Genomic DNA, 27,525 nt, shown 5'->3' with positions numbered 1-27,525 from the left:
TTACACTAGCAAATGCCCACAAAAGAAATAACCAACAGCTATGCCCACCATGGTACTAAGGAATATAAACAAGTTGAAAGTCATGACGAGGAGCATTAATAAATAATCAACGGCATAATTTATAAAAGATATCATACCAAAAGTAAGTCTATGATCAACTGGAATATTTTTTACGAACAGTAAATTTTCTTTTAAATCGTTCGGATATTTTTTAAATGTATTTCTTTTTACTGCTTTAATATATATAGATAAAAAACCTAATAAGAAACACATGATATTACAAAAAATAAATTCATACATACATCTAATTCGAAAATAGTCAAATAAGAATATTATGTTTGTGTCATTTGAAAAGTACATTGGAAGTGGGTCAACACCATCTTTACCTCTTTTGTGATAACAACTGCTACTAACTATATGAACATTAAATATAGCATGGAGGAAAATTAAAATATACGTAGGTATTACGCTGTATGATGTTTCACTCTGTGTTTTTCCGGATATGCTGAACTGCCCCTTGCATCCCCCCAACGTAACTCCACTCATAGGCTTGTTACCTGAACTCGTTGATTTATTAGCTTGACTTGTCTGCTTATTATCTTAACTCGTTGGCTTATTTTTGCTTAACTCGTTGACTTAATCTCCTGGCTTGTTATCTTCTTAAACTTTTATCCTCTTAAGCTGGTTATCTTCTTAAACTTTTATCCTCTTAATCTGGTTATCTTCTTAAACTTTTATCCTCTTAATCTGGTTATCTTCTTAAACTTTTATCCTCTTAATCTGGTTATCTTCTTAAACTTTTATCCTCTTAATCTGGTTATCTTCTTAAACTTTTATCCTCTTAATCTGGTTATCTTCTTAAACTTTTATCCTCTTAATCTGGTTATCTTCTTAAACTTTTATCCTCTTAATCTGGTTATCTTCTTAAACTTTTATCCTCTTAATCTTGTTATCTTCTTAAACTTTTATCCTCTTAATCTGGTTATCTTCTTAAACTTTTATCCTCTTAATCTGGTTATCTTCTTAAACTTTTATCCTCTTAATCTGGTTATCTTCTTAAACTTTTATCCTCTTAATCTGGTTATCTTCTTAAACTTTTATCCTCTTAATCTGGTTATCTTCTTAAACTTTTATCCTCTTAATCTGGTTATCTTCTTAAACTTTTATCCTCTTAATCTGGTTATCTTCTTAAACTTTTATCCTCTTAAGCTGGTTATCTTCTTAAACGTTTATCCTCTTAAGCAGGTTATCTTCTTAAGCTTGTTGTCTTCTTAAACTTCCGTATCGCATTTTAACTGTGTAAGGGTTATATATACCCCCCCCTATCCTTTCGTGCTGTACGCACTGTTTACTCAAAAAAATTTCAGCAAAATTTTTTTTTTTTTAAATTACAGCACTATATGCAACGGGGAAAATGTCGCACCTATTTTGCTCATTAATGTTCCTTTCACAAATTTCGCCTACTCATTTGGTTGGTCCACTGTCCAGATGATGTGGTTGTGCAAAAGGCATGTTAATTCGACCGGTGTGCCAAAGTAACTGCAGGTGATTGTTTTATAATGCTGTGTTACTCCACGCTATGTTATATATTATTATTTATTTTTTTCTTTATTTCTTTATTTCTTTATTTCTTTATTTTATTTATTTATTTTTTTTTAATTTTTTTTTTTTTTTTTATTTTATTGCTAACTAGGGTAGCCAACTTGACTCTTGGGTATTAAGCCCCTTTCCCTGGCACTTCTAATTTTTTCGTACAGTTCTTTTCGTTGCTTCTTTAGAAAAAAAAAAAAAAAATATATATATCATAAATGAGAATAACAAAGCGAAATATTATGGCAAAAGGTTGGAAATATGACAAAGCAAAGCTCAAACGATGATGAAGTATTGAGAGACATTTGCGCTTTTGTTAAAAAAGAAAGTAAAACAAAAATGCAATTATTTTCTACTTTAAAAAAAGCAGAGATACATGCAAAAGAAAAAATATACTCGTTGTGCATATTTGTTTCTTTACAATAGCACAGGCAAACGAAACGATTGCTTAAGCTATTCGTTGTTTCACTTATTCGTTTGCGTCTTTTCATTATTACTACAATTATTATCCTTATTATTGTTCCTGTCGTTACTGTTACTGTATTTATTTCCATTATTGTTATTGTTATTTTTATTTTTATTTTTATTTTTTTGTGCTTACCTCTTTTCTTATGTAGTGCTTGTACGAGTAATGTACTGCGTCATTCCACATGTGGAAAAAGGAGTACCCTAAAAAGGGAAAAAAGGAAAAAAATAAAATAAACAAACAGAATAAACGAATGAATAAAGGAAAATACACATGCACCCTTTCAACAACGTAAAGAGTGCGCATACCTACGCTTATATGTAGACAGGTCCACATACCCACGTTCATATATATGTATATGTATGCGTACGCATGTACGCACATACTATATACGCGTGCCAACAGATGTAGGTATGCAACATGCTCAAGGAGATGCTCAAAAAAGGCACTTGTTCATATCATGCGAATACATTTTTAATAGTACAGATACAAAATGTGAAGACAGTTTAAGTAGTACCTAGGTATATGCTAAGCCCCACTAGGGAATATGCTACAGTTGTGTGCAAAAAGGTATAAACTTTTTCTTTCTTTACATAAAATGCGTAGTAATTTAATTTAAAAAATCGAAAGATTTCGAACTTAACCCCCATTATATGGTATAAGTCAAGGCGCGTAAGCGTTATAGGATATCTACGCATACCATATGTAGGTATGTATATATGTAATATTGTACATAAATGTGTTTGGTTTGGTTTGGTTCGATTTGGTCTGGTACGTTTTGTTTTGTTTTGTTATGTTTTGTTTTGTTTTGTTATGTTTTGTTTTGTTTTGTTATGTTTTGTTATGTTTTGTTTTGTTTTAATTTGATTTAATTAGCTTTGCTTCGCTTCCCTCTCCTTCAAATCGCTTTTTTTTTTTTTTTTTTTTTTTTTTTTTTTTTCTCTTATATGGTAATTTTTTTAAAAATAAAAAAAAAATAATTTTTAACACCTCGAAAAGAACAGAATAATGAAAAATTATTTTATTTTATTTCAATTTATTTATTTTTTTATTTTTTTTTTTTTCATTTTTTTAAAGATATGCTGTATTTTTCTCTTTTAGTATATAATTGTGTTACAACATTAAAACGTATATCCTTTTTAGTAGCTAATTTAATAAGCATGGGATGAGGATAGTTAAAAAAGGTTTGTAGTATGTGAAAAAAAAAAAAAAAAAAAAAAAAAAAAAGGAAAAAAAGAGAGAATAAGCAAAAGCTTCCCTCGTGCACATGTATGTATATTTACATATATACATAAATGAACATACGTGCAAACTTGCGTACATGTATGCGGACGTATATACGCTGATGAGCTGAAATTTTCGGATTTTTTCAGAGAAATATATAGAAAAAGGGAGAAGAAAATATAAAGCAAAAATGATGAAAAAATAAAGCAAAAATGATGAAACAATAAAGCAAAAATGATGAAACAATAAAGCAAAAATGATAACAAAATAAAGCAAAAATGATAACAAAATAAAGCAAAAATGATAACAAAATAAAGCAAAAATGATAACAAAATAAAGCAAAAATGATAACAAAATAAAGCAAAAATGATAACAAAATAAAGCAAAAATGATAACAAAATAAAACAAAAAAGATTACAAAATGGCGGACAAAAGGAGGAAGCCCTCGTAGGGCTAAAGTTTACAGGGTACGAGGATTCACACGCGACGCTAGGACTGTGTGTGCACAGAGCGAATGTTTTGTATCAGTACGAGTGAGGAACGTGCGGATCAGGATAAAACCGATAGCAGTCAGTGAGTCCTCGCCTGTGCAAAGTATTGGGTTGATGTTCAACTAAGTTGTAGATTTGTTCTGCCAATGGATTATTATTTTCATCAAATTTAATAAAATTCAATTCTTTTTGATATAACCATCTATTAGACCATAAATCAAGTATTTGTAAAGGTTTAATTCTTTCATCTTTTATTTTACCTGATGTGTTAATAATTATTTCATCAATTTTTAAAAGTGTTATCCAATGTCTTATTCGTAAAAATCTACTAGATCTTCTTACTTTCTTATAACGAAAACTTAAAATTTCTTTACTGAGAGTTATCTGTTCTATTGTAGCTTTTACTTTACAGTATGGTACTGTTGGTTTACCAATGATTGAAAAATTTTTAGATCCCACAAAGAGAACCGTACCAAAATATACAACATCACCTGCCTTCCTTCTATGCATCTTTTCTGTTTGAACAATATCTCCTACTGTTACTTTGTGTTCATTTATAAAATTTGATTTGAAGATACAAAATAAATCTTTCTTATCTCGACTAATAATGTGCTCTAGTTCTTTCGGAGGTTTTTCATAATAATTTAGTTCATTATCATCTTCTTCCCTTTCGCATTCATATTGTGTTATTTCATTTAACGCAATATGTCTTCCTCGAATGGCATGTTTCCCCTTCCTTCTTCCTCTTCTTACTCCATTATTTTGGCTATTACTACAACTGCTTCTGTTGTAGTCGTCTTGTTGAAAAATACTAGTTGTTCCTACCTCATTATTTATCATCTCTACTACCTCCGCACATTTTCCATCATTCTTATTCAAACATAGGTTGTACTCCTTTTTCTGTCTATAACCATTCACTTCGACATATTCATTTGTACATGGTACCGAATTTGACCATTCCTCTTTCTGACAATATTCTTTTTTTATTTGTGTATATCTAGTACGTGGCAAATTTTTATGTAAAACGAATATGCATGAGTTTACATTCATAGGCATAATACAATGTAAATTTTTCCATTTCCTTGCTATGGTTACTTTCTTTCGATAATTTTTAGACGTATTCCTCCATCTTATTTTCAAATCTTTGTAAGTTATGAAATTATTAAGATTTTTTTTTTTTTCTTCGTTCGGATGAACTGGATAAACGGGCGGGTTTATTCGTCTCTTCCTGTGCTTACCAAGCATCAGCTCCTATTATAAAAAATTTAAAAAGAAAAAGGACAAAAACAGAAAATAAAAATGGAAATAAAAAAAGGGAACAAACAATGCAATATAGCTCGAAAAAAAAAAAAAAAAAAAAAAATGAATAACATTGCACACATAATTAAATATTTGCTTCAGAATTTAGGTCTGTGTCATATTGTGTTCTCCTTTGCCGCTTAACAAACTACCACCACTCTATGAACACATCAAAAAAGGACAACAACAGCAACAGCAACAACAACAACAACAAGAAAAAAAAAAAAAAAAAAGTGTGTAGTCTTACAGTTTCACCTTTTCAAATTACATTTTTTTTTTTTTTTTTTTTTTTTTTTTTTACAATTTTATGGCCCTCTTGTCTTCTGCACGGGTAATAGGTCAAACAACGCTTCACTGAGATGGGGGAAAAAAGAAAAGTTTGTTTCATAAAAAATACAAAAACAGTTAATTTAAAATATTTCATATTCCCTTTTGCATTAAAGCGATACCTATATTAGGGGTAGTTGTGTGCACACCGCTAACATCAAGCGATAAGCTGAACTTGCACCTGAGAACTTTTAAAAATTTTATCTGTTCCTCCAATCTTGTTAGTATCATATCGCAGAAGGTTTCATTTATTAATATAGGATATTCCTTCTCTCAAAAAAGAACGAGCGCCTTAGTAAGTTGGTTTGAGGAACACTTGACTAGTAAATGGGGCTTGACATACTACGTACATGATATACTACATACATGATATACTACGTACTTTATATACTACGTACTTTATATACTACGTACTTTATATACTACGTACTTTATATACTACGTACTTTATATACTATATGTAAATTAGTTATGCAATGTGAGTTGTGCAAAATGGGTTAAGTGATTATCGATTTGTATTTTTTTTTTTTTTTTTTTTTTTTTTGCACTTATTTTTTAATTTGTTGGCGCGTAAAATGTACGCCAAATTTGCACTGCAAGGGGCTACAAAAAATGCAGGGAATTTCACACAATACTAGAGGTGTACTGAGAAAAAGGGCAAGTTTTTGCGTACAAGTAAGTATGTTTACTCGTAAATAATTTGTACATGTATTTACATACATACATACGCGTGAATAGTGCGCTATATATGAACAAACAACACAGCCTAATGCCACAAATTGGGATGGGGAAAAGGGCATATAACATGGAGGGACTTTGCAACTTTATAAATCTTTCATGAATTCATTTTCTTCGTAACTTACTCGAAATTTTTAGCAACAAATTATGAGCAGATCATATATTGCTTGAGGGGGAGTGAGGGCAGGGAAGAGTAAAAATTTTTTTGGAAGTTTTATAATTTTATGGCTTTTTTGCAAAAAAAAAAAAAAAAAAAAAAGCACTATTACACCATTGGGAACAAATTAAAAAAATGCACAATCAGTACATGTAAAAATGTAATGAATAAATGTGCAGTATAGTAATTACGTATTATCCAGTTAACACTTTAATTTGTTTTCTTGTCGACATAATTTAATTAATTTAAATCTGAGCACGGGAAAATTAATTCTCAAAATGAAGGCCCAAATGTTATGTCGTCATAAAATTCAGAGCAAGTTGAGTGCACAACATTACATGTTTGTATAGAGGGGGTATGCACACGGGCTTAACAAGTATGTATAGAGGGGGTATGCACACGGGTTTAACAAGTATGTATAAAGGGTATGCGCATGGGCTTAACATGTTTGTATAGAGGGGGTATGCGCATGGGCTTAACATGTATGCATAGAGGGGGTATGCACACGGGTTTAACATGTATGTATAGAAGGTATGCGCATGTTCTCAGGACGAATTGTGTAAAGTATGTCTGCACGCCCTTTCGTGGTCGCCTCTGTTTATAATGGTGCAACGAAGGCAAAATTATATATCCTTTTTTTTTTTTTTTTTTCAAAAATTTTTTCTTATGTTATTTTTTAAGCGTCTGTACTCGTTCTTTATTTTCTCCACTTGGATCAACCTGCGCATATCTTGTTCATAATTATCATTTTTGATAAAAAAATTGTTTTCCAGTTCAAGCTTTTTTATGGGGGCATACTTTTTTGAGTGAAGTTCTTTTATGATTGCCTCGGACTCAAATATATATGGATTTAGTTTTTCCAAATACTCTTGTTCAAAGGAGTTGTCATTATTTTTTAAAATCAGACCGATTGAATTAAGCTGCATAATATTCTGAGTGGTAGAATATTCAAACTCGTTATCTTGTTTTATTTGATTATACTTATTTTTAAAATTTTTAATACTTAACTTTTTTTTATAATCATATGAAAGAAAAACATAAAAATTATGACAAAATACATCAAAAGTTAATTTGATATTGTTATCACTCCGGTATTTATAAATATATGCACATTCAATTTCGTTAATACATTTTATCATAATTTGTAATTTCTCCTTGTCTTCCTCTATTTGATTTTTTATGAACTGGTCATAAATTGACGGATTATATATATTACTTACTAAATTGTTTAAATTTTGAATATATGAATAATTATTTTCATCTAGGGAATTTATTCCTTTTCTTTCTATAGGGGTAATATGAAACCTTATACGTACAAACTCATCATGTTTTAATGAATATTTTATATCACTAGTATATATAAAATCAGTTGTATTACTATTTCGTTCCTTATTTATATGCCTGAACAAGTCATATAAAATTGATATTTTTTTTATAATATTTTTGTCCAGTTTGTTTTTGTCTATTTCGTCATATATGCTATAGTTTTTTAATTTTTTGACAATGTTTTGAAAATGGCGCTCTTCACTTAGGCAGTTCATTGTGTAAGAGAAATTGGAGTAGGCAAAGTAAAATATCTGGGTAAAAATAAATCAGTAAGGTACAGCATTACATTGTAACAAATGTAACAACTCAACGCATGGAGTAGTTAATTTAGATAGATTTAATAATTTTTATTCCTATGATTACGTGCGTAATAACTCACTTTATATTTTATTATAATACAAAGGGAAAATGTGCCAAAAATATGAAAATTAGCAAGGACAAAAAAAAAAAAGCATCAACACTGGGCGAAACAGCCGTAAACACGAATAAAAACGCAAAAATGCAAATAAAAATAAAAGCGAAAAATTAACAAATCATATGAAAAATTAACAAATCATATGAAAAATTAACAAAACATACGGAAAATTAACAAAACATACGGAAAATTAACAAAACATACGGAAAATTAACAAAACATACGAAAAATTAACAAAACATACGAAAACAAACAAGGAACAGTCAGCGCTACGTAAAATTTTTATTTTACACTTGCATTGTGACAGAATGTTTTCAAAATAAACCAAGGAACAGAGAACGCGCCATATATGCACATGGTATAAATTTTTTTACTTTAACCATAATATTCGCTAATTTAGTATCACAATGGTATAATTACTAAAAAACTGGAACTGCGCATTTTTCAATATTAAGTACATTCCGCACAATGCAATTCCCGTGCAGTATATCATTGCAGCACAGTTAATTTTACGGAGCGTTCTGTTTTTTCCTTATTCTTATTCTTATTTTTATTTTTTTCCATTTTTCCATTTTGCATCTCTTGTGTAAAATGATGAAAACTTACAAATGCACTTAAAAAAGTTTTATAAAAAGAATAATTAAAATTAATAATAACAGTGACAAAAAAAAAAAAAAAAAAAATTGGAAAAAATGAATAAATGCATATACATACAGCAGTTGTATACATATTTGTGCATATTTTAAAAAAGATGAACAATTTTGAAAATTTAGACAAACGATAACAACTGTTGTGTTTCTATGTTTCTTTATTATTTCTAACTCAACTGTTGTTAATTCTTTATTTTAATATTTTTTTTTTTTTTCCTTCTTTTTGAATATTGCAAAAAATTATGCCCATCATCTGGTCCTCATTGGGTACATGAGAAATTCCCTGCTTTTTTCTGTTAATTATGAAAAGGTGTATTTAAGCAGGAAATTGAAAAAATTGAAAATAAAACATATGGAAAGAACATAAAAATGCAAAGATGGAATAATGCAAAGATGGAATAATGCAAAGATGGAATAATGCAAAGATGGAATAATGCAAAGAAGGAATAATGCAAAAATGAACAAATATACGAAATGTACAAAATTGATAATATTTCAGAATGCGCGCAGTCATTACGCAGTTGTAACAAATAACAAATTTGCGAACAAAAAGGAGAAACATGGTAACGGAAAAATGGAAAAAACAAAATATATAAATATATATACATAAATATATACACGTATGTGCATTTACATTTGTGTATACGAATATATATGCCCATATGCCATTTTCAATGCCCAAGTTTAAATTTTACACATATAATGGGGTATTTTAAAACAGTCATATTTTCGTTAAACGCACACAAACATAAACAAAAAAAAAAAAATTATTATAACTACAATGTTACTATATTGTCGTACTGATACGATACTGTGCTATTTTTACGTTTTTACCTTGCCATGTCATAATATTGGTGCATTTTTGTGGTCATGTTATAATTTTAGCACATTTTTACCTTAATTTGTCATAATAGTGAAGCATTTTTTCTTCTAATCATCATAATTTGCACACGATTGTACTCCTGCGTTATAAAGAAAAAATTTTGTCCAGATCATCCATCATTTCGTTCATCATCTTATCAATATTTTCCGACTCGCGCACTTTGGGATCGTTCAAATCCTTACAGTCGTTACAAGGGACTAGTAACTTTAACTTAAAGTTGTCGTTAATTTTGTCTTTATATTTTTTGTAGAATAAGTATGCCTGAATGGTTTCGAAGCGATGACTAAAAAGGATGTACCCAACTTTTCGTTCATTTTTCTTTTCTTCGTCATTTAAATTAAGATAATATTTTTGAAAATTAAAATTAACAAAAAAGTGTAAAATTTTTTTTTTTTTTATATAAAGTTTTAGTAAATTAATGTTATTTACATAATTGTCCAAATAAATTTCAATTAACCTATCATCATTATCAGTTGCACATTTTTTAATATTTTTTTGGAGATTTTGAGAACAGTTATTTCTTTTTATAAAATTTTCATTCTGTCTTTTTATTTTTTTTAAATTTGCTTCATTTTGCAAATTTTGTTCTTTTTCTTCATTCCTTTTTTCATTGTTGAAAGCAGACGTAGCAGCAGCTCTTATTGAAGTTTCCCTAGCTTTTTCCCTCTCTTCTAGTTTCTTTTTGTATATTAATTTTTCATTCTGATAAGCTACAAATTTTTTCTTATCTAAATACCTATTTAAACTTGTATTATTATTAACTGGTGTGCTCTTTTTTGATTTTTTCTGAACATATAAATTATATTTTCTTCTTAACTTTTCATTAATTAAAAACTCATAAGCACATTTTAATGTGTTAAAATTTTCCGCATATGCTATATCTTTTTCCTCTTCTTTAAAATTAATTTCTTTTTTATCAGGATGCAAAATTAAAGCACATTTTAAATAACTTTTTCTTATAATATTTTTTATATTTTCTTTATTCGCATCATTTATACTAAGACCCAAAATTTTGTAAATGTCTTTTCCTACCAGTTCTTTTGGAATAAATGATGAGTCCATTTTGATGAGTTATTTTTTTCATATATAATATATACTTGTAAATTTTATGCGAAATTACAATGGTATGAAAGTCATCAGAATTATTGCAAAAAAAAGCATAATTTTTTTTTTTTTTTTCTTTATACATATTACATTTTAGCAAGTTAATATATTAATATATATGCTAATGTAGTATTTGCCATGTTGTGTATACTGCATTTAACGCTATACATTTCATTTACCTTTTTTTTTTTTTTTTTTAAAGGGGGAAATTACGTGGTAACACTGTGAAGGCGAATTTACCTGACCATAATCATGTAATTACAAAAAGGTAGTACCCTTAATTATCATTAAAATTGCTACTACCTCCACAGCTGCTGCTACATCTTCTGCTACAGCTGCTGCTACATCTTCTGCTACAACTGCTGCTACAACTGCTGCTACAACTGCTGCAACAACTGCTGCTACAACTGCTGCTATAACTACTACCACTACTATTATTGTAAATTTTGCGTGTTGTAATCTTCCTCATATTAGCCTACTAATTTTTCCCTTCACTAGTTAAGTACTACTTTCGACGAACAGGAATTCATCAAATTCTAAAAGATGCAACAAAAAAAAATAAATAAATAAAAAAATAAAAAATAAAGAAATAACGAAATAGCAAAATAAACAAAAATATACTCCTTTGGGGAAACGTTTTCGTAATTTTATTAACAGAACATATACATGTAAACACGTACACATACATATATATATATATATATATATGTACACAAGTAGCACATAACAATAACCCCTATAATACTACATAAATTCGAAGAGCTTTTTCGTGTTATGCCCCTACAGTCATTAAATTATTATGAACTTGTTCAGAAAAAAAAGGAAAAATCCTCTCCTTTTTTTGGATTTGTCGTATATATATACATGTAACAGTGAAAATAGTAATTTAAAAAAAAAAAAAGAAAAGAAATAAAAAAATAAAAATAAAAGAAATAAAAAAATAAAAATAAAAGAAATAAAAAAATAAAAATAAAAGAAATAAAAAAATAAAAAGAATGCAAAATAAATGAGTAAAATGTTATCAGTACATGTTTAACGCATGTACCTACGAGCATATATATTCATATGTGTTCATATTGTATACACATAGAAGTGCATTTTCAATGTACTCTTAAAAAAAATATATATATATCATATCTTGGAACTGTTAGCAATTGTACACATTTACTTAACCTCGCTCCTTCGTGTTTCAAAACAAATAACACTATTCTCAATGTATAATTATCAACTATACATATATAAATACTATATATATATATTATATATATATATATTATATATATATATATATATATACATATGTACGTGGTCATATGCTTTTATTTGGTCAGGCTTAAGAAAAATATAAAAAAACGGACCCCGTTAAATAACATAAAAAAAAATGACATAAATAAAAGAAAAATATTCTTTTAGTAATAGATAGGTCAATATGTACACTTTTAACAAATTATAGAATAAAAAAAAAAAAAAAATTTGAAAAAAGATAGATATGAAATTATAACACTTCATTTTTTGTAACAACATGAAGTTTTGAAAAAAAATAAATACGACCGTTTTTTTTTTTTTTTCCTTTTTTTTTTTTCTTTTTTTTTTTTTTCTTCCCTGTCAGAAGATACGGTATATTTTACAAAAAAAAAAGATAAACATTTTATTTATGGTTTGATAAAAGAAAAACAAAATAGTAGAACTGCAAAAAGTACAATTCAACTGAGAGAACTGCATGAATCATGTTATTAGTACAAATAATATGGAAGAGAACAACTCAAAATTAAAAGAGACTTTAAAAAAATAAGGAAAAGGAGGAATAAAAAAGAAAAATACAGTCATTTTATGTTATATATATATATATATATATATATAGATATATAGATATATATATACATATACCTATTTGCACTATCAGAAATACTTTGTGATAATAACACGTACATAAGCATGAAAGGGCAGGAAGTTTGGATATCTACGTAAAAAATAGTGAAATAAAAAAGAACATAGAAATATATGCATTTCGTTAAGGGGCAACGAGGTTAATATTCAGTAAGTTGTTAAGCAAAATATATGGGCAAACGAACGAACGTACGTACTTTAGTTTGATACAAAAGGTTTGAAGCGCAGCGGGAAGAAAATCGCATGCCTGTTTTTATGAATAACCGAAAGTAGTATACTGATTGGTCATTTACATGCGAGTGATATGTAATCTATACATATACGCATATACCTATATACATTGACGTATATATATGCATATGCTTGTACATATATACATTGACGTATATATATGCATATGCTTGTACATATATACATTGACGTATATATATGCATATGCTTGTACATATATACATTAACATATACCTATATACATTGACGTATATATATGCATATGCTTGTACATACGACCAAGGTGAACGGTCCAAAAGTTAAACCAAAATTTCAGAGGAAAAGAGAGATCAGGTGTTGCCAAAAAACAATTTAGTCATTAGAGTTTAAGTATAGATACCCTTACATACGCTCACTAAATGCACACCGACAAAACAAAGGAAGTGCATTCGGAATTTCGTAACCCACAGGAATACGTTTGTTTAAAAAAAAAAAAAAAAAAAAAAAATTTGTATTAGAAGAAAATATTATTAAAATGAATTCTCATCAAAGGAAAGAAGCTTTCTTTGAATTGCAGAAAGGAGTCAGTGGAAATAAAGATGATGAAAAAATAAAATACATTTTGAATGATGGAAATAATTTTTATAACTCCGATAGAGGGGATTTATGTGATATATTGAGAGGACTACAATATTATAGAAAGAATTTAACCAATTTAGACCTGTTAATTCAAATTAAGAATGTAATAATAAAATTTATAAAAAGTTTAGAGGATGATTTACATGATCATATACATAATGAAAAAAATAATTTTAAAGATATGTATGCAAAAAGTATAACATTAAAAAATAGTAAAATAATTGGTAGTTTTAAAAATAATATGTATCTAAATAATTGTGTAAATATCGACTTAGGTATTGAGTATGATTTAAATACAAAGATGGGGAAAAAATGTAAATATAGAAATTTTCACATATACCATAATATGTACATAAATTTAATGAAATACTTATTTTATAAAAAAGATTTTATGAACGAGATCAGGAAATCAAACATTTCGTATGATCTGGACATTTGTATAAGCATAAACACTTGGACAAATAGGTGTAAATCTATTTTAGTGTTTACCATTAACAAACAGAAAAAGTACGTTGGAAGCATCAATGTGTTATTGTACCCTTCGAGGAAAGTTTCTTCTAGCTTTTTGTATGTATACAACAAATACTACGCCAAATGTGAGTATATTCCTAATGAAAAGGAGTTTGATGATAAAGATAGCCCTATCGAAAACGGTAGTAGCAAAAGTATGGGAAACAAAGGTGCAATAACACATGTAATGAGCGAAAAGAAGGGCTCAAAAAAGGGGGACGACGAGAAGAGGAAGAAGAAGAAGAGCAAAAAGAAGAACAACAAGAACTCAAGCAACAACAGACACAGGAACAACATGGACGAGGGGAGTATTAAAAGAAAAGTAGACTTTATGTGCACAAAACGAATGATGCTGAAGAAATTTCTTATAACAGAGTGCCATATCCTTGAGTGTGATGAGTTAATAAAAAGAACGAGTAAACAATTTGAGGGATATAAAAAGGCCGTTAAACTTTTAAAATTATGGTGCAGGAATAAAAAGTTGTTATATACATTTTCCACATATGATGAAAATAATAACGTAAAATTTAAATATCATGAGAAATACAAATTTTCAAATTTCTTTTACTATTCCGACGTTAGTTCGTTTATACTTGGACTGTTATGCAGTTTTGTTTGCTTTACTTATAAATTAGAAAATTGCGAGTTTTTTGAAATTTTTAAAAAAACTATTAATTTTATCAGTTCTATGAATTTGTGCGAACATTTTTATGAGTATCAAAATGGGGTATACAAAACTTCTGAACAGTGCAGGCGAAGATCATCACAACGATCTAAAGAGCAGCAACAAGAAGAGAAACAACAAGAACAGAAGAGGGAACAGAAGAAGGAGCAAAAAAGGGAAAAAAGTAAAGAACAAGGAGAACAGGATAGTGGAAAACAAAAGGAACAACAGAAGGAACAACACAGCGAACAACGAACACAACAAAACGAAGGGACACACATTTTTTTAATAAATTCCACGTACGAAATTTTTCAAAACAGCTCACATTCCCTTATGGAATTAATAGAAGAAGCGAAAAAAGCCGAGTACTATCTAAAGTGTAGCGATTTTTATGAACTTTTTGCCTCCAACAGTGATTGTTTTCCCCTTAATTATGAAGAAGAAATATTTTTTCCCTTACTTGTTAATAATAATATTTCTAATTATAATGAACAAATTGGCTGTTTAAAAAAAAAATTAATAAAAGCATTATCAGACAGGGTTGAGGAGCTAACGTTTCGTTTGGTTTCCTTTGATTTTTACGAAAAAGGTAGTACCACTGGATTTTGCATTGGGTCCGCCACTGGTGATGCACGTACACACGGTGAAAGTATAATTGATGATTCCCCCATTTTAACAATTTTTCAAGATATTCTCTTCAACAAGAAGAGAAAACAAATGAAAGGGGAAAAAGATAAAGGGGAAGACCCAGACGAGGGAAGAAAAAAAAATAGCGATAAAGTGGAAGATGAAGAAGCCGAGCCAGTGAGCAAACGTGTTCTGACAAAAAGAGTTTTACTCGGTGTTTCCTTTTTTATAAACACGAATAACACGATAAGATATATGGACGTATCGAAAGTTCTGTACAACCCTGGAAGAACGTCGAATTTTAAAAAATTCTGGACAGACAAGGTAAAAATTAGGAGATTCGAAAATAACACCATTTTTGAAGTACTCATGTGGAAAAAACCAGCAAAAATGATTTTGATGAAAAAAGGAAAAAAAAGAAAAAAAAAAGAAAAATACGAACATGACTTTGAGCGTGCGCGTGGTAGCGAAAGTGGTAGTGACAGTGGTGATGATAATGAGAATGCAAATAAAGGTGAGATGGAACACGACGATAAACAGGACGATAAACAGGACGATAAACAGGACGATAAACAGGACGATAAACAGGATGATAAGCAGGATGATAAGCAGGATGATAAGCAGGATGATAAGCAGGATGATAAGCAGAATGAAAAACAGGATGACAAACAGGACGATAAACAAGATGATAAGCAGAATGCCAAACAAGGTGATAAGCAGAATGCCAAACAAGGTGATAAGCAGAATGCCAAACAAGGTGATAAGCAGAATGCCAAACAAGGTGATAAGCAGAATGCCAAACAAGATGATAAGCAGGAGGATACGCTTGAGCATGAACAGGAAAGGAAAAAACGAAAGGCGGAAAAATGTAGCTTAAATAGCGGAGAAATGGGCAAAAAGAAAAAACCACAGGAGGATGGTTCCGATGCACTGAGTGAGCAAAATAATGAAAATAAAAAGTATAGAAGCTGTCGTGCGAACAGTGAGAGCGGTAGCACCACGTCCTCCAACGGAAGTTACACAGGAAATAGTGGAAGGATCTACCATGATGATAATTTTTGCAATTGGAATAGCAGTGAACTAACGAAACAGAGTTATAATAAGAAAAAAGCTGAAGAAGATATGGGAAATTTCGTGTTTGATGCACTATTTAGTGAGTTATATGAGAACAGAACAAAATCTGTACACGTTCAGGTAATTCAGTACATTTTAAAAACAATGAAATATAGGGAATCAAGTGATTTGAAAAAAACATTATATGAAAAAATAAAATATATAAAGACAAATGACAATTTCTTGTATTGTGGAAAAAGAATAAAAAATAAATCTTTTTATGTGTACTTTTCTAATCCATTATTAGTGAAAGATATACATTTTAACTATTACGAAGCTATATTAGAATATTATAATGAAATTAAGGGTATCCTATATAACATTAATGAGAAATTATTTTCTATATGTAACATGAATAGTTCAGAAAATTTATTAAAAATGACAGATATAGGATATAAGAAAAATTATACCAAAATGATAGATGTTGTGGTTGATATAAAATTTTCGAATAATATTTATAAAAATGCACATTTATTTTTTAAAAATTATGAAATAGCAAAAGGAATTATAAAGAGTAAGCTCCAAACAGAGAGCAAATCATTTGTAAAAATAGAGCAAAGAAATTTTTGTATTGATGTGTTCTGTAAATTAACAGTCTTCAGATTGCATATATTTATAAGTAAAATAATTGAAAAAAATTTAATACAAATAACAAACTTAGATGATATGAAAATTGAACACGTTGAAAATATAGAAAAAATTAAAAATTATATATACAAACCTATGATGTCTTCTTTTATTTATTATTATGCGACTAAATTTTCATCATTCCATATGTCTATAAAAATATGTAAATTATGGTTTGCCTCTAAAGGTATTTCCTGTTATGACGAGTTAGTTGAACATATTTTGTTTTATATATATACAGAAGAATTTAGAAAGCACAACATGATGAATAAATTCTTTGTTCATAATCATATGCCCATTGGTAATGAGGGACTTAGAAAATTTCTGGTGCATTATGGATATTTACGCATGATGGAACAGGAACAACAGGAAGAAAGCAAAATGTATTACAATTATTTAGTTAAGAGGGTGGAAATGCAAAGAACCAATATTGTAACAGCCAATGATATGCATAGTTTTAACGAAACGGGGGAAGAAAATTTTGCCAAGTTCACCAAAAAGGAAAAGGAAAATGTTGGAATTAGCGCGGATGAATACAAGGACGAAACCACCGACTTTAATGAATTCTTTGAAAGTAGAGAGGAACAAAAAAAGCGGTCCAACAGGGTCAAAGATGGTACAACAGGTTTAAGTAGTGGAAATGGCAGTGGCAATTATGACTATGGTAATGCTCACGCAGCGAGGGGGAAAAAGAGAACTAACGGTCTATCACCCATGTTTAAACTGAAAAAAATAGAAATGGAGGAAGACGTGTATATGGACAGCTTTTCCTTTTCGTCAAAAATTATTCTTATAAAATTTTTAAAATTTCTTATTAACTATGAATGGGAGACTAGACCACTGATAGTAGATTATGATAACTCCTTAAGTGAGGAGCATAAAACCAAGTTGACTAGTTCATTTGTGGAAAGAAAAAAAAAAAAGAGGAAAAAAAAAAATTCTGGATATGTTCAGTATATGACCCACATTGTACTTTAATTTCCTTGCCTCATCAGCTATTCGATTTGATAATAAATTTTGCAAACAATTCTTTGCAAATGATAAAAAATTTACACAATAATTTTGAGAGGGATAACTGGATGTCCTTATTCTTAATAGATAAAAGAAATTATGATATCATTTTGGATATTCATAAAGCTACTACTGCGCTTAGAATTTTCAAGAAAAAGATGAAAATGGCGGAAACGAATAGCAAAAAAAGAAAGGTACAGGTTAATGATAGCCGAAAGACATCTGTTGAGAACAACCGGAGTGTACCTTCTTGTACAGATAAAAACAAAAGCAACAGAAAAACGCAAGAAAAGAAGGATACAAATGAACAACAACAGAAGGATGAAGCAAAGGACGAACATAAAGATGGTGTAAAAGGACAAGTAGGAGAAGGAGATGAACGAGTAGAAGAAAAGAATGATAATACTGGCAGAAGCATAGATGAGGAACTATACAAAATAGATGAGGAATATGACTTAGACTATTTAGATAATATAACGAATAAGAATGAAACACCATCAAATATTGTATGCAATTTGAAAAGATGTGAATTGGTGCATATATATAAAACTCATTTTTATAATTTTATAAAAAATTTAGAGACTAAATTTTCATCTGAAATAACAATATTATATAATCCCTTATGTTTTAATGAAATTTTAAATGTTCATAATTTTCGGAAAAAAATTAAACGAAAATTAAACAACGTATTTTCAAATAGATATGCGAGTATTCATAAATCATGGACACCCAATATTTTCATTACGTTCAACCCGTCCTTTGTTATAAATACGCAGATGGGTAACCAGGAAAATTGTCAAGAAAAGAATATGACTGATGATACAAATTACTCCCTCGCTCTTAACAATTTTAACGTTTTATTGTTTTATATAAAAAATAACTCGCAAGATTTTCTGCGGGGGATTCATTTCCCGACCGTCTAACTGCGCAGGGATAAGCGTAAAAACTTATACAATTACACACACATACATACCGGGAATATAATTATATACACAATTCATGCTTTCTTCACGTCGTCAGATCCCGTCCTGTGTGCTTCTTCGAGTAGTTATTTTGTTCAAAGTATTTAAAGTGCACCGAAATGGAAGTAAAGCTAAAACGGTTGTACAACATAAACATATAACAACATATAACTGAGCTTCACGGTGCTCCATTTGACCTACTTTTTTGGAAAAGTTTACATGTTTTTTCCAAATATGCACACACATATACATGCTTACATGTTATAATACTCAGTTATCCTTTCCACTTGGCAAAAGTTTCATTTGTATAAAAAATAATTGCATGAACTGTGCATATTTTTAGTTATATTTAACTGTTGACAGCCCTGCACGTGAAATTATATCATTTTGCGTCCTCTTATTTTATTTCGTTTTATTTTTTTTTTTTTTCACTCCTATAAAGGCCCACAAACGTTGCTGCTTTAGCTTTACATTTATGCAGTCGAGCTTTTTTTTTTTTTTTTTTTATATTTTACATTAGCCGCGTATCGGAAAATGCATATAATATATAATGATATCATAATATTATAACGAGTCGTTCCATAATAATTTAATATACGCATATACGTACATGTGTAACACATGTATGTTCATATATACGTATAACCTGCAAAAGGCTCGACAAAATACTTTTTATATTGACAACACACATATGGTAAACTTATTTATGCAAAGAAGTTTATATGTACCACATCAAATACAAATATTATTTCAATCATTTGCGGTTTTGTTGAAAACACTAAAAATTAAAATAGTTAGGAAATACCATTATATCAAGTGCCATAGTTACAACATGCACAGTTCAGGTAAAAAATCACTCAAATATCACAATGGTTTTTTTTTTTTTTTTGGAAAAAAAAAGAAATTTCACTAATAAGGGCATTTTAAAATTTAAGATACAGGAGCACACATGTAAATGCTCATTACTTTTTGAAAGATCCCTTTTTTATTATTGTAGCGAATTTATAAATTTATAAAATCAAAATATTTCAGTCCACACAATTGATACTTGTAAAGAAGATTTAAAAGGAAATAAAAAAAAAATGTAAATTGAATTAACGAGAAATATAAAAAGGGGCATCTTATACGTTCGTAGTGTCGTATTTTTTTTATTAACTATTACTGCTGAAAAAATGGCGTGAGTTTTAAAAATGAAAGGAAAGGAATAAAAATAAAAAGAAATGAAAATGAATAAAACGACGAACAGTAAAACGAAATACCATTAAACTGTGAAGAGACGCAAAACGAAGCAGCAAAACGAAGCAGCAAAATGAAGCAGCAAAATGAAGCAGCAAAACTGCGAAGCCTTAACAAAGTTATTGCTGCTTTTACGTTGTAAATTTTTTCTCAAAATAAGTTTTCAACAATCGGAAATGCATGTGGCATATAAAAAATATTTCTTCATAAATGCGACATATATATATGTTGTATACATTTAAACGGTATAATGCATAATTTATTTATTTATTCATTCGTTTGTTCGCCCATTCGCCTACTCGGTTTATTCGCCTTTTCGTTTATTTATTTATTCATTTGATTGTTTTTTTTATTTTTTTTTTTTGTCGTTCACATTTATTCTACATTTTCCATTAAGTACTTAAAAAAATTTACTAAACAGTTCGAAATTTGTGCCAAGAAAAATTTTAACTTAGAATTAGTACGTTTATATTTTTATTAATTTTGATATAATCATATTTTTTATATCCCACCATCTATTTTTTTTTTTTTTTTTTTTTCAATCGAATTTTTTATGATTGTTATATTTCAATACGGAAGAATAATAAAAAAAAAAAAAAAAAAGGTGTACATAATTGCGATTAAATAATGTATACATTATATATATATATATATATATGTATTTTATATAATATGTATTATTATATATAGTATGTATTATATATAATATGTAGTGTATTATAAATAGTATATACAAATAATTTATCGCGTATTTATGTGCGTGGAGGAAAAGATAATTGCATTTTTTTTTTCCCCACTATTCTTCTTCCTTTTCTTTCATTTTTCTTCCATTATTCTTGTTATTTTTCCTCCATCATTTTTGTTTTTTTTCATCCATTTTCTGCCATTTTTGTTCCATGTTTTTTCCATGTTACTTCTCATTTTTCTTCCCATTTTATTTTATTTTTTATGCTTTTTCTTTCTTTTCAATAATTTCTTCATGAATGATAAAAGAATACTTCAATTTTTGTAAAAATAACAGGCTAAAAGAAAAGAAAAGGTAAAAATGGAAGTAAATATGAGATTGTACATTTTTTTAAGTCATATAGGGTTAGCCTTTATTTTAATGTATTCTTTTATGAAATACAGCGAATTTTACTCGGCAGTTGTGTATTTATCAACGGAAAAATTCCCAAGAACAGTAAGAAAGAAGCAGAGGCATATATATATTAAAATAATATATGTACATACATACATATATATATATATATATACATACACATATATATACGTATATGTTAAGGAGATGTTAAGAGATGCGCCATATTAATGAATCTTCAATAGTTATTTCATATTAACCCCTTATCATGTGCTGTTTCTCTACCACCACCCCCCGATATGTACATAACTTCCGTAGTGTTTACCCTACAAACGATACGTTTGTATACTGCGTAATGTTCATGTGCTAATCTTTGCTATACGCTCCTGTTCTATCCCATCCTGCATAATTATATCCCATCCCACCCTATCTTACCCTTTTCTTTTCCCTTTTTTTCAAGATAATATATAATTTCATCCTTATGATATTTATAATATTATGTAAGTTACTGCTAAACATTTTTATCGGCGAATTAAGATATTTAGAAGTAGAACAACTGATAGACAATGCAAGGGCTTTTATAATGGACACAATCTTATTTTTGGTCTTATCCAAACCTACGATAAATGGAAAAGAAGTATCTTCCATTATTTTAATTAAATATTTATCGATTATTGTTATTCTTAAGGCTTACCATTTGGTCCTGTACTCAAGAGTTTCACACGTAATTATGCATTCCGTTTGTGCTGTGTGTGTATGTGTATAAACTTGGTATACGTAGACAAATATATAAGTAGACGCATACATACATAGACGCATACATACATAGACGCAGACATACATAGACGCAGACATACATAGACACGTGCAAATGTGTACGTTCTTTCATCCCCCCCTCCCATCCACTGTATTATATGCCCACTTTTTAACCCTCGATATCGTTTGCTTTGCACATTCACGCATTTCCCTTTTTCATTTAGATATTCGAGTTAGGTGTACCGAGAACAAGAGTATTAGTCAAGCTGTTCATTTTCATGTGTCTGCTTTCAGTAGCTAACTTAACAATGTTTACTTATTTTTATAAATATTCATTAAGAAATTCAACTATGTATCTATGGTTATTTTTCGAAAGTTTAAGTATTTTTGAATCCTGCCAAATATCTATATTTAAATTTTTTGTTAATATAATTGATTTAAGGGCCCCCAATGGATTATCTTCTAAAGCTACCATTTTGTTTTTTTTGGACATTTTGCATGATATTATGAGTTTGATTATATTTTTAGTTTTTATTTTGGTTTTTATTTTAAATAATTTCAGTAACCTGCCATTACATATGACTGCTGACATTATACATGTTGTAAAAACATTAATATCTAGATTTAAATCTTTTCAAAGATATCGAGAATTGACGAAAAATATTGAAACCAAATTTATTGATGCTACTGAAGAAGAAATAAAAGAAGTCGGTACTTGTATAATATGTAGAGATGATTTAAAACAAGGATCAAAAAAATTGACATGCTCACATATATTTCATGTTGACTGTTTAAAATCTTGGTTTATACAACAACAGACTTGTCCCATATGTAGAACAGAAATAAGGCCACAAACAAATAAGGAAATGAAACCGAATAATAATTCTAGAGAAAATGAAAAAGATGAAGAAACTGTAAATAAACCATCTGTACAAGAAATAATAACAAAACCAACCTTTTTACCAAAGGAAGATTCCCCCTTTTTAAATGATATCTGTTCATTAAAAATTTTTAACACAAAAGAAGAAAGATGTGCTCTTATTAACCAAAATATGAACACAAAGGAGCAAATAAAAATATTGGTCGACTTGGTAATCTACTTAAATCAAACGAAGAGAAAAAGTGCATTTTTTTCGTCCATATCAGCCGTTCACAGAAATTCATATATGGCGTGTGCAAATTTTTGCATATTTGTATTTTTTTTATGAACCGTTCATGTGAATATATACAAATGTGTGTGAAAATTTGCATGTTTGCGTTTTTCTTATGAACCATTCATGTGAATTTCTGCTTACACGTGTGAAAATTTGCATGTTTGCATTTTTCTTATGAAGCGTTCATATTTTATTACTTTTTTTTTTTTTCAGTGTGAATATTACAAGGAGTTGTGTTTGGCTTGCTTAAAAGAAATTGACAAAATTAATCACAGCGCAGTGCCGGCAAATGTAATGCTAAGAAATATTTATGGTTCCATAAATTATAATATATTAAATAATAAGGAAGAAGACGAGGTTAAAAAATATATAAATAAGTTATCGCATGTACCGCAAATGAGTGTTCTTAAGAATTATTTGGAAAAAATATTAATTACAGACATGAAGTACACAAAAGACATTTGTTCATTGATGTAAATCTTGTACTTGTATGAATACGTATACGTGTATGTGTGTACATGTACGTATATATGTATGTGTGTACATATACGTATATAGGTATATGTGTAAATGTACGTATATGTATATATGCATTGATATAATTATTCCCTTTTGTTTTCGTATATATGTTTTCTTCGCCCTTTCATTATGTATATTTGTCATTATGTTTCCATTCCTTTCCTTTTTTTTTTTTTTTTTTTTTTTTTTTTTGTACTCCTTAATAATATATAGGGATATATATATATGATGTATATGTTTTTGCAGTTTTTCAAAATATAATGTTAATACTTTAAATACAAAAAAATATTCATTACAGCAAAGTGTTAGCAAATATAATTATATTTTTTATAAGTGAAACATATACATTATCCTGAAATGTGTAGCATTTCGCTGTAGCACATTACTTTACCAGTTTATTTTACAAATTTATTTTACAAATGTATTTTACAATTTTATTTTACAATTTTATTTTACAATTTTATTTTACCTTTTTAAGTAAACAGCACGTTATAATGCATATCTATAACACTTATAAATACCAATGCCTTTTATTACTGCTCTTCAAATTTATTTTTTAAATATAGAAATGAGAAAACAGAGTAAGCGTAAATATTCGGTTTCTATATATATTTTTCTTCTTTCCTCTTTTTTATTTAGTTTCCATTTTATTTTTTCGAAATTAAGAAAAGCTGTGTTAAATGTTAACTGCTAATAATTCTGATAAGCGTCATGTGTTACAAACTTTCATTTTAGACAGACAAAAATGACAAAAATGATAAAAATGATAAAAATGATAAAAATGATAAAAATGGCAAAAATGGTAAAAATGGCAAAAATGATAAAAATGATAAAAAATTACAAATTATAACACAAATTAATATAGCATAAAATACACTGATATAAATTAAAATTTATGTGAACGAATTTTATAAAAGAAAAATATATTCACAAATAAGTCTTCGTTTGGTAAAAACAAAGAAGGATATACACTTGCCTCGAATGGCTCTTCCTTTTGCTAAGTCATATAAAATTGGCGTGTATTTATGCATGTAGGCATTTATGAGTGTATTTATGAGTGTATTTATGAGTGTATTTATGTGTGTATTTATGTGTGTATTATGTACACATAGAAACGTATGTAAATACGTAAATACGTATAAACATTCCCATAAGCATACACACTTGTGTAAATAAACAAAAAAATAAATAAATAAATAAATAAATAAATAAATATATATATATATATATATAATAGGTACACATGCGCATAAACCAGTGCGTTGCACAAATTTTATGGTACTTAAAAAGGAAAATTTAATGATACACTTTTTTTAAATTTCCCATTGTTTTTTTTAATTAAATTAACTACCGAATAATGTAATAACATGTAATCGTGTTATGAAAAAAGGAAGAGGCGATTATTGGTGTGTACTTCAAACCCGTTCCATTTTTTAAATTAAAAATATCAAATATGTAATATATATATATATATATATATATATATATGTATATGCGGAAATTGTTAAACCGCAACTAATATATGTGTTTTATTTTATGTTTTTCTTTTTTCTTTTTTCTTTTTTCTTTTTTCTTTTTTTTTTTTTTTGTTTTTAATACTTTGGAAGTTCCTGAATGCCCTTTTGAATTTGCGTGTTGCATAAATTTGAAATTTCAGCCATAAAATAGAACAAAAAAGGAAAAAATAAATATAAAAAAAATTAAATAAATAAAACGAAATAAAATAAAATAATATAGTATAATATAATAAGGATGACAGACGCAGACGCAGACGCAGCCATTTCCGTATTGTAATAATTAAAAATGGCGGAAATACATGTGGCTAGCAGTCAGACGGGCATTTTAAAGCCTGATAGTACGAATGACAATAACGATATGAAAGGGTATAAATTTTGTAACAAAAGAAGAGTAGAACATAATTATTTACTACAAACTGCTGAAGAAGAATATAACAAAAATTTAAAAAAAATAAATTGGCATGTCAATAGTGGGGATGTCAATAATTTGGGTGAAACAAAGTTACCTGAGTTGGTCATAAATTATTATTACGAATGGGATAATATTCCAACAGTTACTAATTTACCGTATGGTTTAATTAACAAAGACAAAGATATGATGTTAAAAAGAATTAAGAGCAATATGAAGAGTGTAGATTCAGTTGAAAATAATTTTTATGTTATTAATAAAAAGGAAAATACCAATTTTATGTATTATGAAAAGTCAACTATTTTTTATGAGCAACAACTTTCACAAATTCTTTCAAATTTCCCGTCAAATGAGAAAGCAGTGTCAGCTGTAGCTTCTAACGATAGATATAATGAAACTGATAGGAATGGGAATAATATTAGAAGCATTAATAACGATAAAGAACTGGGAGAGAGTATACAAAGTATGGTATCATCTATTATATATGAAGATATAATGGAATACTTTTTGAAAATTCAACAAAAGGGAACTAAACTGAGAAATAGTATTATGAACACTGAATGGAATGTTACTAATGATAAGGGAGTTCTTAATAAGGTAAACTTGTCACATTCAAGGGGAACTCAGGATATGATTCATTTGGATTTTGAAAAAAAAATTGATAGAGTGAACAAAGAACAGAAGGAGGACAGAGATGCACGCGAAGAAATAGGGGAAGGAACGATCAAAGGCAAAGAAAATGAGGAAAACAAGGTCAAAGGCAAAGAAAATGAGGAAGACAAGGTCAAAGGCAAAGATAATGAGGAAGACAAGGTCAAAGGCAAAGAAAATGAGGAAAACAAGGTCAAAGGCAAAGAAAATGAGGAAGACAAGATAGAAGTAAATACAAACTACTGCAAGAACGAAAAGGGAAAAGAGCAGAGTAGTCACCTGTACGATGTAGAAATAAATTGGGTTCATGATTTCATCAACTTAACGAATATTCAAATTTTAGCAAAAAACTCAAACACCTTCAATAAATGGGAAAATTTAGAAAGTGTATTACCTAATATAATAAATTATTGTTGTAGTCCAAGATCATGTATTTGTAAAAACAGTTTTTTGACTATTAAACATGTATGTATAAGTTTGAAAGAGGATAAAATTCATTTATGTAAATTTTTTGTTCATATATTTCCATATATAGTAAAAAAGTTGGATATAAAAAATAATTTTTTAAATAGATGTGCTACTAATGCTATTGAGGAGTTTATGTTACATAGTAGTAGCAATAATGATTATGAAATGTTAAGATTAATATGTTCTTATTCAAATAGTAAGAATTCATCTATATCTAAAAAACTGTCTTATTTTGTTTATTTATTTATAAAGAATATTCCAAAAAAGGATATAATTAATTTTAACTTAAGCAATTTTGCAGAGCCTTTTTTAAATTTCATTAATGCTAAATTAGAAGAAACCAAAAAATTTATAAAAAAGACACTTATATTATTGTTGGAATATCATGGGGAAGACCAAATTGTTCTAAAGTTTTTAACAGGTATTAAGAATAAACAAAATTTAGTTATACTAGAAAAGCAGATAAGAAACATATTGAAACCTCCTAATACCTCCGAACCGCTCAAAAAAAAATATGAGACTTTTCACCACTTCAAAAGCACAAAAACGATGGCCACTTTTAACAAAACATCGTCCTTCATTCGTTAGACCCCCTCAGCACATATACATGTACAGACATGTGCACTAACACACTTATACATTAACACACATATGCATGCACATATATATATATATATATATATATATGCTTGTGTGTGTGAATTCACGCCTACATATTTGGCAATTTCTAAATGCGTGTCATTCGAAGTAATGTATTTCATTTCCTCCATTTTCTGGATTTTTCAATTGGGCCGTAATTATGCCTATTGTGCTTTTC

General features: G+C 28.5%; 7 protein-coding genes across 7 annotated transcripts; 3 read left to right on the top strand and 4 right to left on the bottom strand.

The window, feature by feature from the left end:
* On the bottom strand, positions 1 to 546 carry MKS88_005002 (copper transporter; the record flags this gene model as incomplete). The annotated part of the gene is made up of 1 exon (XM_067218223.1): positions 1 to 546. One exon carries the CDS (start codon positions 544 to 546, stop codon positions 1 to 3), a length of 546 nt encoding a protein of 181 aa, XP_067071378.1.
* Positions 547 to 3,804: 3,258 nt separating this feature from the next.
* Positions 3,805 to 5,628, bottom strand: MKS88_005001 (ribosomal protein L21; the record flags this gene model as incomplete). Its single annotated transcript, XM_067218221.1, has 3 exons — positions 3,805 to 5,022; positions 5,372 to 5,424; positions 5,520 to 5,628. 3 exons carry the CDS (start codon positions 5,626 to 5,628, stop codon positions 3,805 to 3,807), a joined length of 1,380 nt encoding a protein of 459 aa, XP_067071377.1.
* Positions 5,629 to 6,942: 1,314 nt separating this feature from the next.
* MKS88_005000 (uncharacterized protein) lies at positions 6,943 to 7,833 on the bottom strand (the record flags this gene model as incomplete). The annotated part of the gene is made up of 1 exon (XM_067218220.1): positions 6,943 to 7,833. The coding sequence occupies one exon, from the start codon at positions 7,831 to 7,833 to the stop codon at positions 6,943 to 6,945; it is 891 nt and encodes a 296-aa protein (XP_067071376.1).
* Positions 7,834 to 9,650: 1,817 nt separating this feature from the next.
* On the bottom strand, positions 9,651 to 11,139 carry MKS88_004999 (DnaJ protein; the record flags this gene model as incomplete). Its single annotated transcript, XM_067218219.1, has 2 exons — positions 9,651 to 10,594; positions 10,974 to 11,139. 2 exons carry the CDS (start codon positions 11,137 to 11,139, stop codon positions 9,651 to 9,653), a joined length of 1,110 nt encoding a protein of 369 aa, XP_067071375.1.
* A 2,163-nt stretch (positions 11,140 to 13,302) lies between these two features.
* MKS88_004998 (nucleolar RNA-associated protein) lies at positions 13,303 to 18,881 on the top strand (the record flags this gene model as incomplete). Its single annotated transcript, XM_067218218.1, has 2 exons — positions 13,303 to 17,850; positions 17,943 to 18,881. 2 exons carry the CDS (start codon positions 13,303 to 13,305, stop codon positions 18,879 to 18,881), a joined length of 5,487 nt encoding a protein of 1,828 aa, XP_067071374.1.
* Positions 18,882 to 21,201: 2,320 nt separating this feature from the next.
* Positions 21,202 to 24,533, top strand: MKS88_004997 (ERAD-associated E3 ubiquitin-protein ligase HRD1; the record flags this gene model as incomplete). The annotated part of the gene is made up of 5 exons (XM_067218217.1): positions 21,202 to 21,336; positions 21,695 to 21,958; positions 22,215 to 23,081; positions 23,358 to 23,501; positions 24,399 to 24,533. 5 exons carry the CDS (start codon positions 21,202 to 21,204, stop codon positions 24,531 to 24,533), a joined length of 1,545 nt encoding a protein of 514 aa, XP_067071373.1.
* Positions 24,534 to 25,466: 933 nt separating this feature from the next.
* Positions 25,467 to 27,296, top strand: MKS88_004996 (uncharacterized protein; the record flags this gene model as incomplete). The annotated part of the gene is made up of 1 exon (XM_067218216.1): positions 25,467 to 27,296. One exon carries the CDS (start codon positions 25,467 to 25,469, stop codon positions 27,294 to 27,296), a length of 1,830 nt encoding a protein of 609 aa, XP_067071372.1.
* Between the last annotated feature and the right edge of the window lie 229 nt (positions 27,297 to 27,525).

Source organism: Plasmodium brasilianum, chromosome 13 (genome assembly GCF_023973825.1).
Source record: "Plasmodium brasilianum strain Bolivian I chromosome 13, whole genome shotgun sequence".
In the NCBI taxonomy this organism is placed as follows: domain Eukaryota; phylum Apicomplexa; class Aconoidasida; order Haemosporida; family Plasmodiidae; genus Plasmodium; species Plasmodium brasilianum.
The sequence above is the reverse complement of the archived record's forward strand: the minus strand, read 5'-3'. Positions and strand labels throughout refer to the sequence as shown.